This window comes from Sphaeramia orbicularis, chromosome 21, assembly GCF_902148855.1.
Source record: "Sphaeramia orbicularis chromosome 21, fSphaOr1.1, whole genome shotgun sequence".
Lineage (NCBI taxonomy): Eukaryota > Metazoa > Chordata > Actinopteri > Kurtiformes > Apogonidae > Sphaeramia > Sphaeramia orbicularis.
Genome location: NC_043977.1, coordinates 11,791,785 through 11,805,533, shown reverse-complemented (window position 1 = coordinate 11,805,533; position 13,749 = coordinate 11,791,785). Strand labels below are relative to the sequence as shown.

Below are 13,749 nucleotides of genomic sequence, written 5' to 3'. Positions count from 1 at the left end.
AAGTGCAGTTTTTAACACACCCAGGAGGGGGCAGTGTGTTCTATTATATGGAAACAAAGATCACTCAAAGGGAGCAGAGTAATGTTTTGGAGTAATGCCACTTCAGAGCAGCTTCCACCGATAAAAAATTTTTTTTCTCTGCAGCTCCACTTTGTGAATCTCTGCCTCTGACATTTTCCCTTTTATTTTCAATGGGAGCCGTCAGCAAAATGATCAAACTCACGTCTTTTTGTGTTTTTACAGCCACATTACTTCCTCATGCTTTAACATAGAAACATGGCTGAAACTTTAAACAGACCATAATACTTCAGACTTTTTCATGCTCTACCAATGTTGCGATATCTATCTTTACAAGTTTGCTGTTTTTTTTTCCTAAATTTTTGTGGAATGTTCAGACTTGGAGTAAAGAGAAACTGCTGTTTTTCCCTTTAAAGTGCTGTCACTTTGAGGCAGTCTTACATCTGGTACACCAAATGTACCATAAATACAGCCACATTTGTCCTCTTTCATACAATGTGACGATAAAAGCTCAGTAACTTAAAGAGTTTGATCTGTGAGACTCACTTTCCCACTGAAATGGGGTAATGTTTTTGGAGTAATGCCACCTTAGAGCAGCATCTACCGGTAGAAAATGAGTCGAACTGGGCTTTGTTTTTCTCTGCAGCTCCAGTTTTGTGAATCTTTCTCCTTGTGTCTTCTATGTCATGGACTCCTGTTGGATCTGGATGTAACAGGCCTGAAGAAAAGCAAAGTAAAACAAGTGACAATAGGGCCATTTAGATGCACAGTAAAAATCCAATTTATCCGACATTTGGAGTCAGATTATTCAACTGATCATGTGTGAAGTGGACAGCATAATGTGATACGATTTATCAGATAGCAGCAGTAATCTGATTATGACAAATCAGATTAACACACCTAGATTTCTGCCCAATACTCCGAGGTCTTTGTGCATGTATACAGGTTAATCTGATTTATTTTGCTCTTTTACATCTGAGCATGTGTAAAAAAAAAAAACAGCAGAAAGTACGAGTGATGTGAAAGACACTGAGCCTGTTTACATTCACACTAATACTCTGATCATTATCCGAATTCTGGAGTTATCGGATTATTCAAGTGGCTATGTAAACCAAGGCTGTCAAACTCATTATAGTTCAGGGGCCACATACAGCCCAGTATGACCTTAAGTGGGCCGGACCAGTAAAGTAATAGAAAAACAGCCTAAAAATATGAACAATTCCGAACTTTTTTCTTTGTTTTAGTGCAAAAAAGTTGCATTCTATTTATGAAAATGTTAAAATTTCTACATTTACAAACATTCTTTTCACAAAAACCTGAACAACCTGAAATGTCTTAAAAAAATACATGTAATTTTAACAATATTATGCCTCAATTTATCAATCAAATTTTACCTATATAGAGCAAAATCATAACAAAAGTTATCTCATGACACTTTACTAATAGAGCTGGTCGAAACCAGACTCTACATATCGGTCACATAAACAGGTTCATTGATACAAAAGAATCAGGGAAAAACATGCACGGTCCAACTAAGCATAAATGGTGGACAGTGTGTACGCCTGTGTTGTTCTAACCTTCAGTGTGGTGAACATTAGTCCCATTTCTCCATGCTCGAGGTTTGGATCCATCAAATCCTCTATCAGACTCACTTCAGCTCCTAAGTTTCTGATCCTGATGGAACAGAAAATGCTCATTCCGACACCGGCGTACGATAAAACAACCAGACAAAGAGTTCCAACAGATTACACACCTCGCTCTGACCACCACGTAGAGGAAAAGGGGGAAAAGGTCGTCCATGCACCACAGGAAGCTGCCGTCCAGCATAGGTTTTACTTCCTGCGTCAGCTCCTCGAACGTCTTCTGTATGACCAGGAGTTTGTCTGATGGAGTGAACGTAGTGCTGCAGGTAGAGGAGACAGACGTTATTTACAGATTCCAACAGACAGAACTAGATCTGAATAACAGGATTAAAAGAAGGTGTTTGTCGGACCTGATTTGTTGGAGTGTCTCAACGGCAGAGACAAAACAGGCGTCCTTACTGCTGGACACGATCTGATGGAGGACAGAAGACGAGAACATCAGTGAACTGCATCAGTGATAAATAAACCATGAAAGATAAACTGCATGAATATATTCAGGGTTTCCACAGGTTTCAATAGACATTTTAAGGACATTATGGATGCAATTTATGTCCTATTTCATAACTATATTAAAAACAAACAAAAAAAAAAAAAAACAGAAGGGAATTTGACTTTGCTGAAGCTCCCTATGTGAATATAGAACAGTAATCGGTTTGTTGGTGTCTCTTTGTGATTTATGTTGTGACTCTAATGCCTTCATAAAAGCAGCTGGGTTCAGATTTGTTATTTCCTACTGAATTCATCAGAGCACTAAATGCATCATTCACAGGCCACATCTCATTAGTAACATTAACGGCACTTTTAATGTTTTATTTTATTATATACACTTGTTCTAAGTGCTCTGAGTGCCTCTTTCCACAGTTCGGATTGTGCTTTAATGTATCCATACTGGTTTTCTTTTGTACTTTTGCTACAGCATGATTGATACAGTTTTTTCCTCCAAAACACACATTTAAGAACAAGTGAAATCGATGCAACTTTAACTCATAATACAAACAATGTTTAAGATCCATCAGCGTTTTATTTAAGACATTTTAAAGCTGCAGGAGATTAAATCAGGACCATACACCATACAGTTATGTCAGTGGAAACTCGTAATTATGTAATCATGTATTTAACCATTTACCTACCGGCCTCAAAACATTTATGATTAACCAAAGTCTGCATTATGGGGTAGATTTTCTATGGCAGAAAATGTGGAATAAATGGGAGACTTCTTGTTTCCTCTCAGACTACTTCATTTACAATATACAGAAGGTAATTATAGTTTTTTGTCCAAATAGGCTAAAGAAGTTTTCATTTCTGTAACTTTAAGGCTTAAAACTCATCGGATTGGATTTTAGACTGTGGAGGGACCTGTGGAAACGCTGCATACAGAATCTAACCTGTTTTTTCTCTCCAAGAATTGACATCCAGACTGGCCAAAACTTTCTACAAAGAGAAAAAAATGACTGCAGTGTAAAAACAGCAAATAAACAACAGAGGATACAGTACATCCATGTTTTAGTGTGTAAGGTCAGACATCAGTTGCTGCATGTGCACAATAAAACCCTCCTAAAACACCAAAAATGTGACAAAGTAGGAAGTCGAAGTTGGAAACACCACATTGTTCTGAATAAAATGCAGATCCATGTGTGTGTTTGGTTAATTTGTGTGTGTGTATACTCACTCCTGGACTCCCAGGAAGCTGAGCAGGGACTGGTCGGGCTGTTTGTTGAGGCGGAGGATGCGTTCCCAGTACTGGGCCTCGTCCTGCTCCTCCTGCAGGCAGTAGAGGGTGAACAGAGGAGGGTAGAGGCGAGGCAGCAGCAGAGGGAGGAGCAGAGAGGAGCAGCTCACCACCACCACACTGGACGAGAAGGAGAAAGCAAACTTTAAAACACACTCCAGGATCAGCGAGATGGACAAGTGGGTTTCACCTCCTCGGTCTGCTATGTTTGGATCATATCAATCTGTAAACAAACGACCGTAACCACCCTGTTTATGTCTTCGTTGACAGTGATGGAGAGTTAGGGTTAAAACAATAACAGGACTGACTACACTCCATCAGAAGTCAGATTTTCAATGTTCCCTGGTAGAACTTTCAATGGAAGTGACCCACTGAAGTCTGATTTCCAAAGTTGGACCAATTTCATCAACACTTTGAATTCAAGATGGCTGCTCCTTGAATCAACAGTAGTAATTCTGACTTCGATCTGTGGACATTTACTTATGGTGTTTGTATCTGCAAAATACAATTCCCATTACAAAAAACCATTATCAATGTGGCTGGAGCCTGGTTTTCTGACGTCTTTCACTAAAACACAGTCGACTCTAGGGCTACGTTCAGACAGCAGGTCTTATTGCACAATTCGGATTTTTTTGGTGAAATCTGATTTTTTTTTTGTATGTGTGTGCTTGTTCATATTACACATTAAATGCAACTTCTACTGGTTTCGAGAATGAACTGAATGCAACCCTGAAGTGACCCACACGCGCAAAAGAGGTCCTGATATAATACATGACCATGCAGGCATGCACTGTTTATGGAAGTAAATATGTTTTCCCACCGCCCCTCCTCCTGGGACACAGAATTGTGACGTTTGTCACATTTCAGTGACATAAAAGTCGGATAAATGCAACCTGGCCATTCAGACTGAAGTCACATTGCAAAATATGGATTCATATCGGATTTAGGACCACATATGAAAATGGCCTGAGTCGGATTTGAAACACATCAGATTTGTGCGGTTCAAACTGTCTCTAACAGATGGGACACACATCACATATGGGTAAAAAAAAAATCAGATTTGGGCCACATTTGCCTGCAGTCTGAATGCAGACTAGCTCACTCCCAGCTCCACCTTCCACGGTAAATGGACCGCAGCTCATCTTTCTGACTCAATACCCGTCCTCTTGGTCAATTTTATTTATATATCCCTTTTTTTCCTGAACCAGACAAAGCACTTCTCAGTGTGCCTTGTTGTTTTTGTATACGTGAGTGCAGTGTGTTCGACACTCACCACTGCTCAACCTTGAAAACATTGGGTTTGCATTTGGAAGGAGAGGCTGGTGTGTCTGGGATGATGCCGCCATCATCTGGTAAACCTGGAAACAGAAACCTGCAGCCAAAAAGATGACATGAAAATGATGACTTTTATGCTGAGCTTTAAATGTTGAACATTTTTATTATAGTTGTGATTAGGAATGACCAGCTGTAGACTGTCATAACACATCACATGTCGTATAACATGTCACAACTATAAAACAATAGCACAAATCTACCATGGAAAATGGTGTGTGTTTAGTTTTGCTGATGCTTTTTTTCTTTCTTCTGCTTATCCAGAACTTCACTATAATGGAAGATTTCAGTAACAGATTAAACATGCAGAGGTGTATGTTTAGTCTAAAGTCACTGTTTTTGACTTGATGAACTGCTTAGAACAGTTTTTTGCTCAAAGTCTTTTTATTGGTATTTATGCAGAAACTGTACAAGCTAAATATGTTAGACATGGGTCAATACAAACTGGCTCTGGCTCTTAGACCCATATTTTCCCATAGTCATCAAGTCGCAATCCATTTATATAGAAATCAAACAAAATAAACCTATTTTTACTGCTTTTTTTTTTTTTTTTTTTTTTTTTTTACAAAATATACACACAAGTGTAACAATAAACTGAGTGAACATCTCGCCTGCACTATTGTATTTTCACATAAAATTTAACTTGCAGAACCGACTGTTCTGAACACACACTGTTGAGTGAAAGCAGTGTGTGTTTTGGTTATAAATAGTACATTTGTTTATATTTTATTTCTGATGTGTCACACGGTTGGTTTTCAGTTCATTTTTATTGCCAGTGTTTGTAAATCCATAAACACACCCAGGATCATAACTCTACTAGATGTTGCCTATAAACATTTTTCAATCACATGTTTGTTTTACAATAGAAACCACAAACTACAACAATTTAACACTTCTGTCAGAGTTACTTTGACATTAAACGATTAAAAGCTTTTAAGGACACACTTCGTGTCCTACTTCAAACAAGTCTGCAAACCAGTTTTGGTCATGATCTATCAAGGGTTAAGGCTGCACGTTTTAGCCCTCCCCCTACTCTGTACAGCAGCAACCAAAAAGTGAAAAATGTGTGACATCTGTTTGATTTACCCATTCTAGACTTTTCACTTAAGCAGATGATAACAGTGGTCCCAAATCAAACATATTCAGTGACAGTAATGCACCTTAACAGATTATTTTCTATAGAAAATAGATGAAGAATTAATTCATTTTGAGCTACTTCAGAAATGCAGCGGCACGTGTTGGGACTCTTTTTTTGGTGATAATCCAATAATGAAAACATAATTGTGGATACTATATTTAATTTCTGCAAATAGATCCTCATAAATCCTGCTAAATCTCACAGACTGAACCATTATTGAATCAGTGTTTCCCTCCTGAGCAGACATGTCACTGCACAAATGGATTAGATGAAAGAACAAAGCTGAGCCATCATGAGGGCTTTTACAATCCCTAAAACAAACCCCGTTATTATTCGGTACCTGATGATGCTGTAGAAGTGTGTGAGGTATGCCTGGACCTCCAGGACGGCCTGCCTGAGCAGCCTGCGGTTGGATCCCACCCCAACATAAGTCATCCTGTAGACCGTGACCAGCGTCTCCACCAGCCAGCCCAGAGGGTGGAGGGGGGTCTCACAAGCCTGACGTACAACCACAGCAACACAAACACACAGAGAACTATACTTCAAATATGCTCAACACTTTTTAGAAACATGGCAACAGGAGGAACACATTTTATCAGCTGTAGTTTCTCAGTTCCTCGTACCTTGGTGAGGTATCTCCGTATGTTGTCGTAGTTCGATGTGGTGACTGGGTCTCCATGATGAGGAATGAACTCCAAACTCTCCAGTATTTTAGTCTGTGACCTGTTGAGGTCTGGACTACATACACACACAAACGTGTTTTGATATACAACCATATCCTGTAAAGTCCCAGACATCCACCATTGAACAAAATCATCTACTGATCAAAACTGTTTAATACCTGTTGAGCCATTAATCTTATCAACACATGTAAATAACTGGTGTAAAATGCAGTTTGTCATCTTTTCATGATCATCAGATATGGCCCATTTGGATGTTCAGAGGCTACGTAGTTACCGTGGAAACACTGTCATCAACATTGACTCACCAATAAAACCCATGGAGTTGGGTCAATGACAGTGGATAGAAATGTTTGATTTATGCTCAGTTAATGATACAAAATTAAAAAAAAGTCATGCATTCTTCAAATTTCTTGGTTTTTGATATAATAACCCTGAATTTTAATCTGAGTTTTAATGAACATCTACATGATCAGTGAATAAAAATAGGAAAATATCTGATTTTCAGTGAAAAAAATGCAAAACACAAAGGAGGTTAATATTATAATAAATGCTGATAAATCACTTAGGAAAAATAGGTTCAATTCATACAATTCATTTGGAAACTGACATAAAAGTAGTACTGGGTCTTTATGGGTTAAATCACTGAACAGGACAGGAAATCATTCCTACCTGTGGCCATCAGACTGTTTAATTTCACATTATAACCACATAATTTTAATAAAATAACCATTTTTGCAAACTTATTTATGTATATTTCTTTAATTATATTGATTACATATTGTCTAGTGTGTATTGTGCAAATTGCTGTTGTAATTGTCTTAATATGTATACTTGGTGTATATGTACATATATATATATATGTTTGTATACTTTTTGTTGTATTAATAATTTCTTTCCTGCTACTTTTTATTATACTTGAATGGAGCAACTGTAACACACAAAATTTCTCCCTGGGATGAAGAAGGTATTCTGATTATTAGTGTTATTTACCTTCTCTCTGTGTGCATGCGTTTGTGTATTTACCTGTGTCGCCGCGCGGTTGTTATAGTTACAGCGATGTTTTCCCAGGCTACCGTCCTGTCTCCTTTTCCAGCGGCGTCACAACCCAGTCGACTCCAACATTCTTCAAACACACAGCTCCACCTCTGACCTGCAGCCACCGCATACTGACCCAACCTACTGCAAATGCACAGTTTAGTTAAAAACAGACATGAACCGTCTCACACATGCATCAGAACTGCTAACATCATGTGTATTTATGAGGCTTATGTCATAATACAGGTTAACTCCACGTCAAAAAGACTTAGACTCACAGCAGACTGTTTCTGTCTTTGTTTTCAGTTTCATCAACCACTGGTTTAATGTATGTCCCGACCACTTTCAGTCCCGTATTCCACTCTCCGCTGAAGAGGCCGTCTAAACAGTCGCCATTCGCCAGGGTTAAAACGCCCTGAAAAAGAGCAGGGATGTCAGCATTTAAGTAACTGCAGTACATTCTCATGAGTTTTGTTTTTATTTAATCTTTAAAGCTATACCTACCGATGTGGCATTTCTCACAGCACTTAGTAAAAGTTTGAACATGAACAACCCGCCTCCCTCCAAAGCCCCGCCCCCTTCCCTCTGCCTGAGCACTGAGGCTCCTCCTCCTCTCTCCTCATGCGCGATGGAAACAGGAGGAAGCAGAGGTGGAGGTCCGGTCCGTTTTGACGTGTCCGCGGACCCCTCCCTCAGTAATCAGATGCATCATCCACCTGCCGCGGGCCCGCGGCTCCTGTTCCATCAGTAGACCTGGTCTGTGCAGTACTGGGTCAGTGTCTTCACTGCAGTGCCCAGGGGATGGGCGCGCGCACTGTGAACGCGCGGCCTCCGCAAATTTTCCGTGGACATTTGAAGTTTCATAGTCCATACAATTATCATCCTACATCATCTTACATTGTGTGACACCATGTACATGTACCTGTATGAGTCCCACCGTCATAAAAGCTGAGCTTTATGCAGACCTGTTCAGTCCAGTACAGCTGACTTCCGGACTTTTATCTCCATCCTTCATTCATCAGACTCCCGTTTGTTCCCCTCAGTTGTTGTTTCTGTTAATAAATCTTTTTTTTCCCTTCCACATGTGCATGTCAGTTCTATCCAAACACATCCTAGACAGTAGACTGTGGTCAGTGACAGGAGAAGCAGCGCCAGTGAAGCGTCAGATTCAGAGGAACACATATCGGATGTGAGACAGAGATAATGGATCGGATGCTGGACGGCCGTAATGGATGATTGACAGGAGGCTCAGTCAGGTTCGGCCAATTATTTTATTCGGACCGACTAAAATGATTGGTCAGACTTTTATTAGAAATATATGAGAATTAAACATTTTTGAGTTTCAATGCCTGGCGGATTTCTTTTACATTTTAGTTTGACACACACTTATTAGGAGCATTTTAAGATGACAAAAGAAAAGTGTAAAAATGCCACATCATACGGTATAGCTTTAAGTTTAGTTTTTCAAGTGCACATGTAGTTTTGAGAAAATTACTAGTTTTGTTTCAGTGTTAATATGTATGTATGTATGTTTAGGCCCATATTAACAAAACCTTTGCACAATAATTAGCACATGGAGCCAAGCTTCTTTTAACCTGCAATTCTATATTGTTTTAGTTCACTTTGCATTGGTCATTGTAGTTGTTGTTTTCTGTTTTTAGTTTTTTTGTTAATGAAACAATGTTTTTTTTATTTCACTCCAGACATGATTTCTTGTTTTGCTGCTATTACAGTATTTGTCAGTACTGTATATTGTATAGATAGTTTTTCTTTTAAATGTACTGCTGAGGTGCTCTCAAAGTTGTGTACATTCATGCATATATGTATTAACAGAAAATCTCAATTTTTTTCAACATACATATTCAAAAAGCCCTTAACATACACTGACTCATTTGTATCTCACTCATTTGTATCTTTGTTGGTTATTGTCTTGTTGTTCCTGGTTATTTCTGTGAAGTAATTTTTTTTGTCTCACCCGCACAGTTTATTGTATTTTGATCTTTGTTTTTCTTACTTTTCTTTTCTTATTGTGCAAACTAAATATATAAATAAAATAAAATCATTTTTCACTGTTAGTTTTAGTCTTGGTTTTCATTTGATATATCCCTGGTGACTAATACTGCTACTTGTTTACTTAACGGATATGTCATTTACCTTATTAAAAAAAAAAAAGCAAGTTAAAGCCTTTCCAATCAATTTTGCGTTTCCTTCAAAAAGCCTCAGTATTACATATCTGTGAAGACCTCGGATTCTAACATCAGCACTGGCATAAAACTAAGCAAAGAGAAAGCACAAATACAGACAGTACCAAAAACAGACAAGATAACAGTGAAGTAAAGAGAAAGCCACGTTACCTTCCCATTAACAGTCCAGTCATCTGAAAACTCAGCATGGAAAGCTGTGTCGTCATCTGACACCAACAGACCTGGGCCCTACAGAGACACAAACACACTTTACAGTATTATATACTAATGGTAAATGACAAGGACAATATCAACAAACTCTGTTTACTTGTTCTTGGTACTGACAATTTTTGGTTCATATTCATTTATAAAGTCAGATTTTTGGTCATCGCTCAAAGCAGTGAGACAAGCAGACTGTATAATAAATGTTTATGATAAAATATAAATATACAGCTCTGAATATCCAGACCAGAACCCTGATGAAAACCTGTGGAATGTGAGGAAGATGAAGATGGATGTGCACATGCCATGAGAAATGCATGAAAGCTGTAAGTGAACATTAGAGTTCTTCTGGGGTCCTATAAATTAAAACATTTGCACTGTGTTGTGAATATATTTTCTTTGCGTCACCTCAGGGTTAAAAATACTGTCCTTAGTTGCTTAGACCAGTTGTGAAAATAAACTCACTAAATTCAGCCCTGTCAACTGGTGGGTCGTGACCTAAAAGTGGGTCAATGGGGTGCAGAGTGTGTGGTGAAAAAAATCTAATTATTAAATGTTTGGCTGATGTCAAACTTTGACAGATATGTTTAGTAGGATGAGTGTTGCCATGGTAACCTCAGTATTGAATTAACAGGCAATGGGCTGCAGGAAGTGCAAATATGACCCAGAGTTAAATATGGATTTATGTGCATTTATGTTAAAAAGGGACTAAAAACTGAAAAGTCATTTAGAATCAGCCAAACTTCTACACAAAGATGAGAGTGAAAACAGAAATGTCAACAGACTTGCATCGTTTTTGTGTAAACAGTTATGACATTTATTTTTGGATTTTTTTTTTTGTTTTTTTGTTTTTTTAATCCCGCCCCCGAAGGGGAGGTAAGGGGTATTGTTTTTGGTCCAGTTTCTTTCTTTGTTTGTTTAACACTTCAGCAACAAATCTATTGGTTGAATTCATACCAAATCAAATCAAACTGTCATCAAATTGGGTTTATAGATTGCCAGTGACCCAGACCAGATGTGATTACATTTTGGGGAAAGTAGGTCACAGTTAAAAATTTTTAATGAATTTTCCAAAATCTTTTTTTCCCCATTTACTTATAATGGGCGAAATCTGTCTATGCTGACATCAGCAAATGGACAAATATGATGACATCAGCTGGATCGATAGGCTAATATGTTCTGAATTCAGAGATAAAAATGTGCATTTAGTATTTTTTAAAAAATAGCTCAAATAAAGCTAGAATACTAGTGGGGAGCCTTGAGTCACTGCGTCCATGCACACCACCATCTTGACAAACAAATGAAATTGTAAACATGTTTGTCCATAACATTTCTTGGATTTGCGATCTATAAAAGTGGGTTGTGACCACTGACAGTGGATAAACGTGGATCCAAAGAGGAGACAAGTTGAAAACCACTGCTCAAAATGGAAAAAACTTCATTTAAAACTTGGGAAAATGTCCCATGGCTCAAAGGATTAAGTTTTCAAATGTTGGTAGGCTACCTGTAGTTTAACATCTATGTCTCCTCGATCCTAAATCCCCACATTGTATTATTTATTTTGTGTGTCAACATGAAGCTGGGTGTGCTCTTACACTCATCTTGTTGTCTTTGAAGGTTCCTTCATAGTACACACCGTACTGGGTGACGACCACAGCGTTCCCGTGTCGCTGGTCATCCAGCCACAGTCCCATGTACTTCTCACCTCTGAGGAAAAGAACATGAGACCTGGTGATGATGGGGACAAAGACTAACCAATTTATAAACTGTTGCAGTGACGTTCTCCTCTGACCTGGTGATGTCATCGTAGACCCCGTATCCAGTCTTTCTGTCATGAACCCATTGACCAATGAAAACGCTGGAGGATGTTCTGGCCAGTTTCCCTGAGCTGAGCATTCCATAACCATGACGCTGACCGTCGCAGAAGCAGCCTTCGTACACCTCACCACTGGCATATCTACACAGGAGGCACAAACAGTGATCTGAGGAAGATGATCTTAAGAGTTAACTTTAGTCCTCATTAAATCCAATAAACCTGTACAATATACTCCTACTTAATTTTTTTGGGTAGGTCAGAGCAGACGTGAGGTTATTCTGGATCCAGCTGCATATATTTAGTAGTATCTCTGTTTATTTAATGGATTATCTGTATTAACAGTGAACTCACTTGTATTTGCCAAACCCGTGGATCTTGCCATCCCTCCACTGTCCCAGGTAACTGTCTGGTTTATTTAGTAGTTTGTTGGGCATTATACACTCTCCATAGCTGGAAGGAAAACAAAAGTTACACAGAAATGTTCATATAACTGTTAACCATCACACAGCTGTAAATAATGTTAGTAAGCATCTGGTTTTATTATAAACGAATATTTTAAAATAGGTAGGACTACAAATAAGAGTTGTTACAGCCACAGCTTTCAGTTGTCTTTCTTCTTCTTGATATGAAAAGTATGAAGCAGCACTAAACTGACGTACTGACCCGTCCTCCAGTCCGTTCTTAAAGTTCCCGCTGTAGGTCCGTCCATCAGGCCACTTCATGGTTCCTCTGTAAATTCAAAAGGATTCAAAGTGTTTTACTGTCGTGTGTACAGTAAAGAAACAGATTTCCTTGTACAATAAAAATCTTACTTTGCCGTCCACACTGAATGTCACGAGAATTTAAGATAAGTATAAAAATTGAAATAGAATAATTTAACTAAGAAATTACAACAACCAAAAAAAGGTGACATTTAAAAAATGGCATTCAAAAGAAAAAGAGCATAAAAAATACAAACTACTCTTACATCTGGGTAATTGTGGATACTGTCAGAGTTAAATTGTACATAACATGTGCAAAACTGCCTGAAATAAGTGAGATATTAAATGTACATGACTGTCAGAGATGAACACTATGATATATGTAAATATAAGGCTCATAAATAGACTCGTAAATGCACGTTACTGTCCAGTGATCAGAGCTAGTTTTAACACCATTAAATTAACCAGTGCCTGGGTTGTCTGTAACCTTTACAGACTGGCCTCATTACCTCCAGATGCAGTTGATTCCTTTCCTCTTTCTGGTTTTGTATTTAGTTAAATGACTGTTCATACTTTTTCCATATAAATGCTCCATATGGAAATAATGTTTGTCCACATGTTATGGGGTAAAGATAAAGGTATACACACACGCACGCGCGCGCACACACGCACGCACGCACGCACGCACGCACACACACACACACACACACACACACACACACCACACACACATACACAAACCTGCCATTAATTCTTCCTGCCAGCCAGCTCCCAGTGTACTGAGCATCCTTGAATCGTCCCTCTCCAGTAAATTTGTAGGAGGCCGTGCGAGTCATTGCCGTCACCCCTGGCGATGACCCTTGACCTCCACCACCAAGAATCTGATCCACAGCCTGGTTCAGAGATCGCAGCCACTTGTTCTGGGGGGAAAGAAACAACAAATGTGATGTTTTCTAAAATGGATCACTCATTAACTAGATACTCCAGTTGATGACCTTCCCTTCTTTATCACATCCACTGGAATAATTTAATTTCATTGTGAATACACTGGAAATAAAGCAGACAGCATTGACAGGGAAATCACATCCATTCCACTGATGATGCATGAATCCAAATAATTTGAGTTTTAAGGGTCAATAAACTGAATTTTTCCAGAGTATGACAAAGTCTGATATGAAAATAGAATGAATGAACCATTACTAGAAGCATCAAATTGAACCTGAGGTCAGGAGTGATCATCAAAGGTAGT

At 38.6% G+C, this 13,749-nt stretch overlaps 1 protein-coding gene across 3 annotated transcripts in view; it reads right to left on the bottom strand.

Annotated features, from left to right (window-relative positions):
- Nucleotides 1–241: 241 nt before the first annotated feature.
- The window catches only part of LOC115412337 (alsin-like), a 37,804-nt gene continuing 24,296 nt past the window's right edge, over nucleotides 242–13,749 (bottom strand). For 2 of the 3 annotated variants that reach the window (XM_030124772.1, XM_030124774.1), the window contains 17 exons: nucleotides 13,242–13,420; nucleotides 12,463–12,528; nucleotides 12,151–12,249; nucleotides 11,776–11,940; nucleotides 11,579–11,690; nucleotides 9,933–10,010; nucleotides 7,857–7,993; nucleotides 7,567–7,722; nucleotides 6,484–6,598; nucleotides 6,201–6,358; nucleotides 4,664–4,762; nucleotides 3,331–3,510; nucleotides 3,047–3,092; nucleotides 2,012–2,073; nucleotides 1,772–1,921; nucleotides 1,596–1,692; nucleotides 242–736 (listed from right to left, as the gene is read on the bottom strand). In XM_030124772.1, coding sequence (XP_029980632.1) covers nucleotides 698–736; nucleotides 1,596–1,692; nucleotides 1,772–1,921; nucleotides 2,012–2,073; nucleotides 3,047–3,092; nucleotides 3,331–3,510; nucleotides 4,664–4,762; nucleotides 6,201–6,358; nucleotides 6,484–6,598; nucleotides 7,567–7,722; nucleotides 7,857–7,993; nucleotides 9,933–10,010; nucleotides 11,579–11,690; nucleotides 11,776–11,940; nucleotides 12,151–12,249; nucleotides 12,463–12,528; nucleotides 13,242–13,420 — 1,938 coding nt within the window. In that variant the 3' untranslated portion in view covers nucleotides 242–697. The remainder of the gene's footprint in view (nucleotides 737–1,595; nucleotides 1,693–1,771; nucleotides 1,922–2,011; nucleotides 2,074–3,046; nucleotides 3,093–3,330; nucleotides 3,511–4,663; nucleotides 4,763–6,200; nucleotides 6,359–6,483; nucleotides 6,599–7,566; nucleotides 7,723–7,856; nucleotides 7,994–9,932; nucleotides 10,011–11,578; nucleotides 11,691–11,775; nucleotides 11,941–12,150; nucleotides 12,250–12,462; nucleotides 12,529–13,241; nucleotides 13,421–13,749) is intronic. The other variant, XM_030124773.1, reaches the window with a different exon arrangement.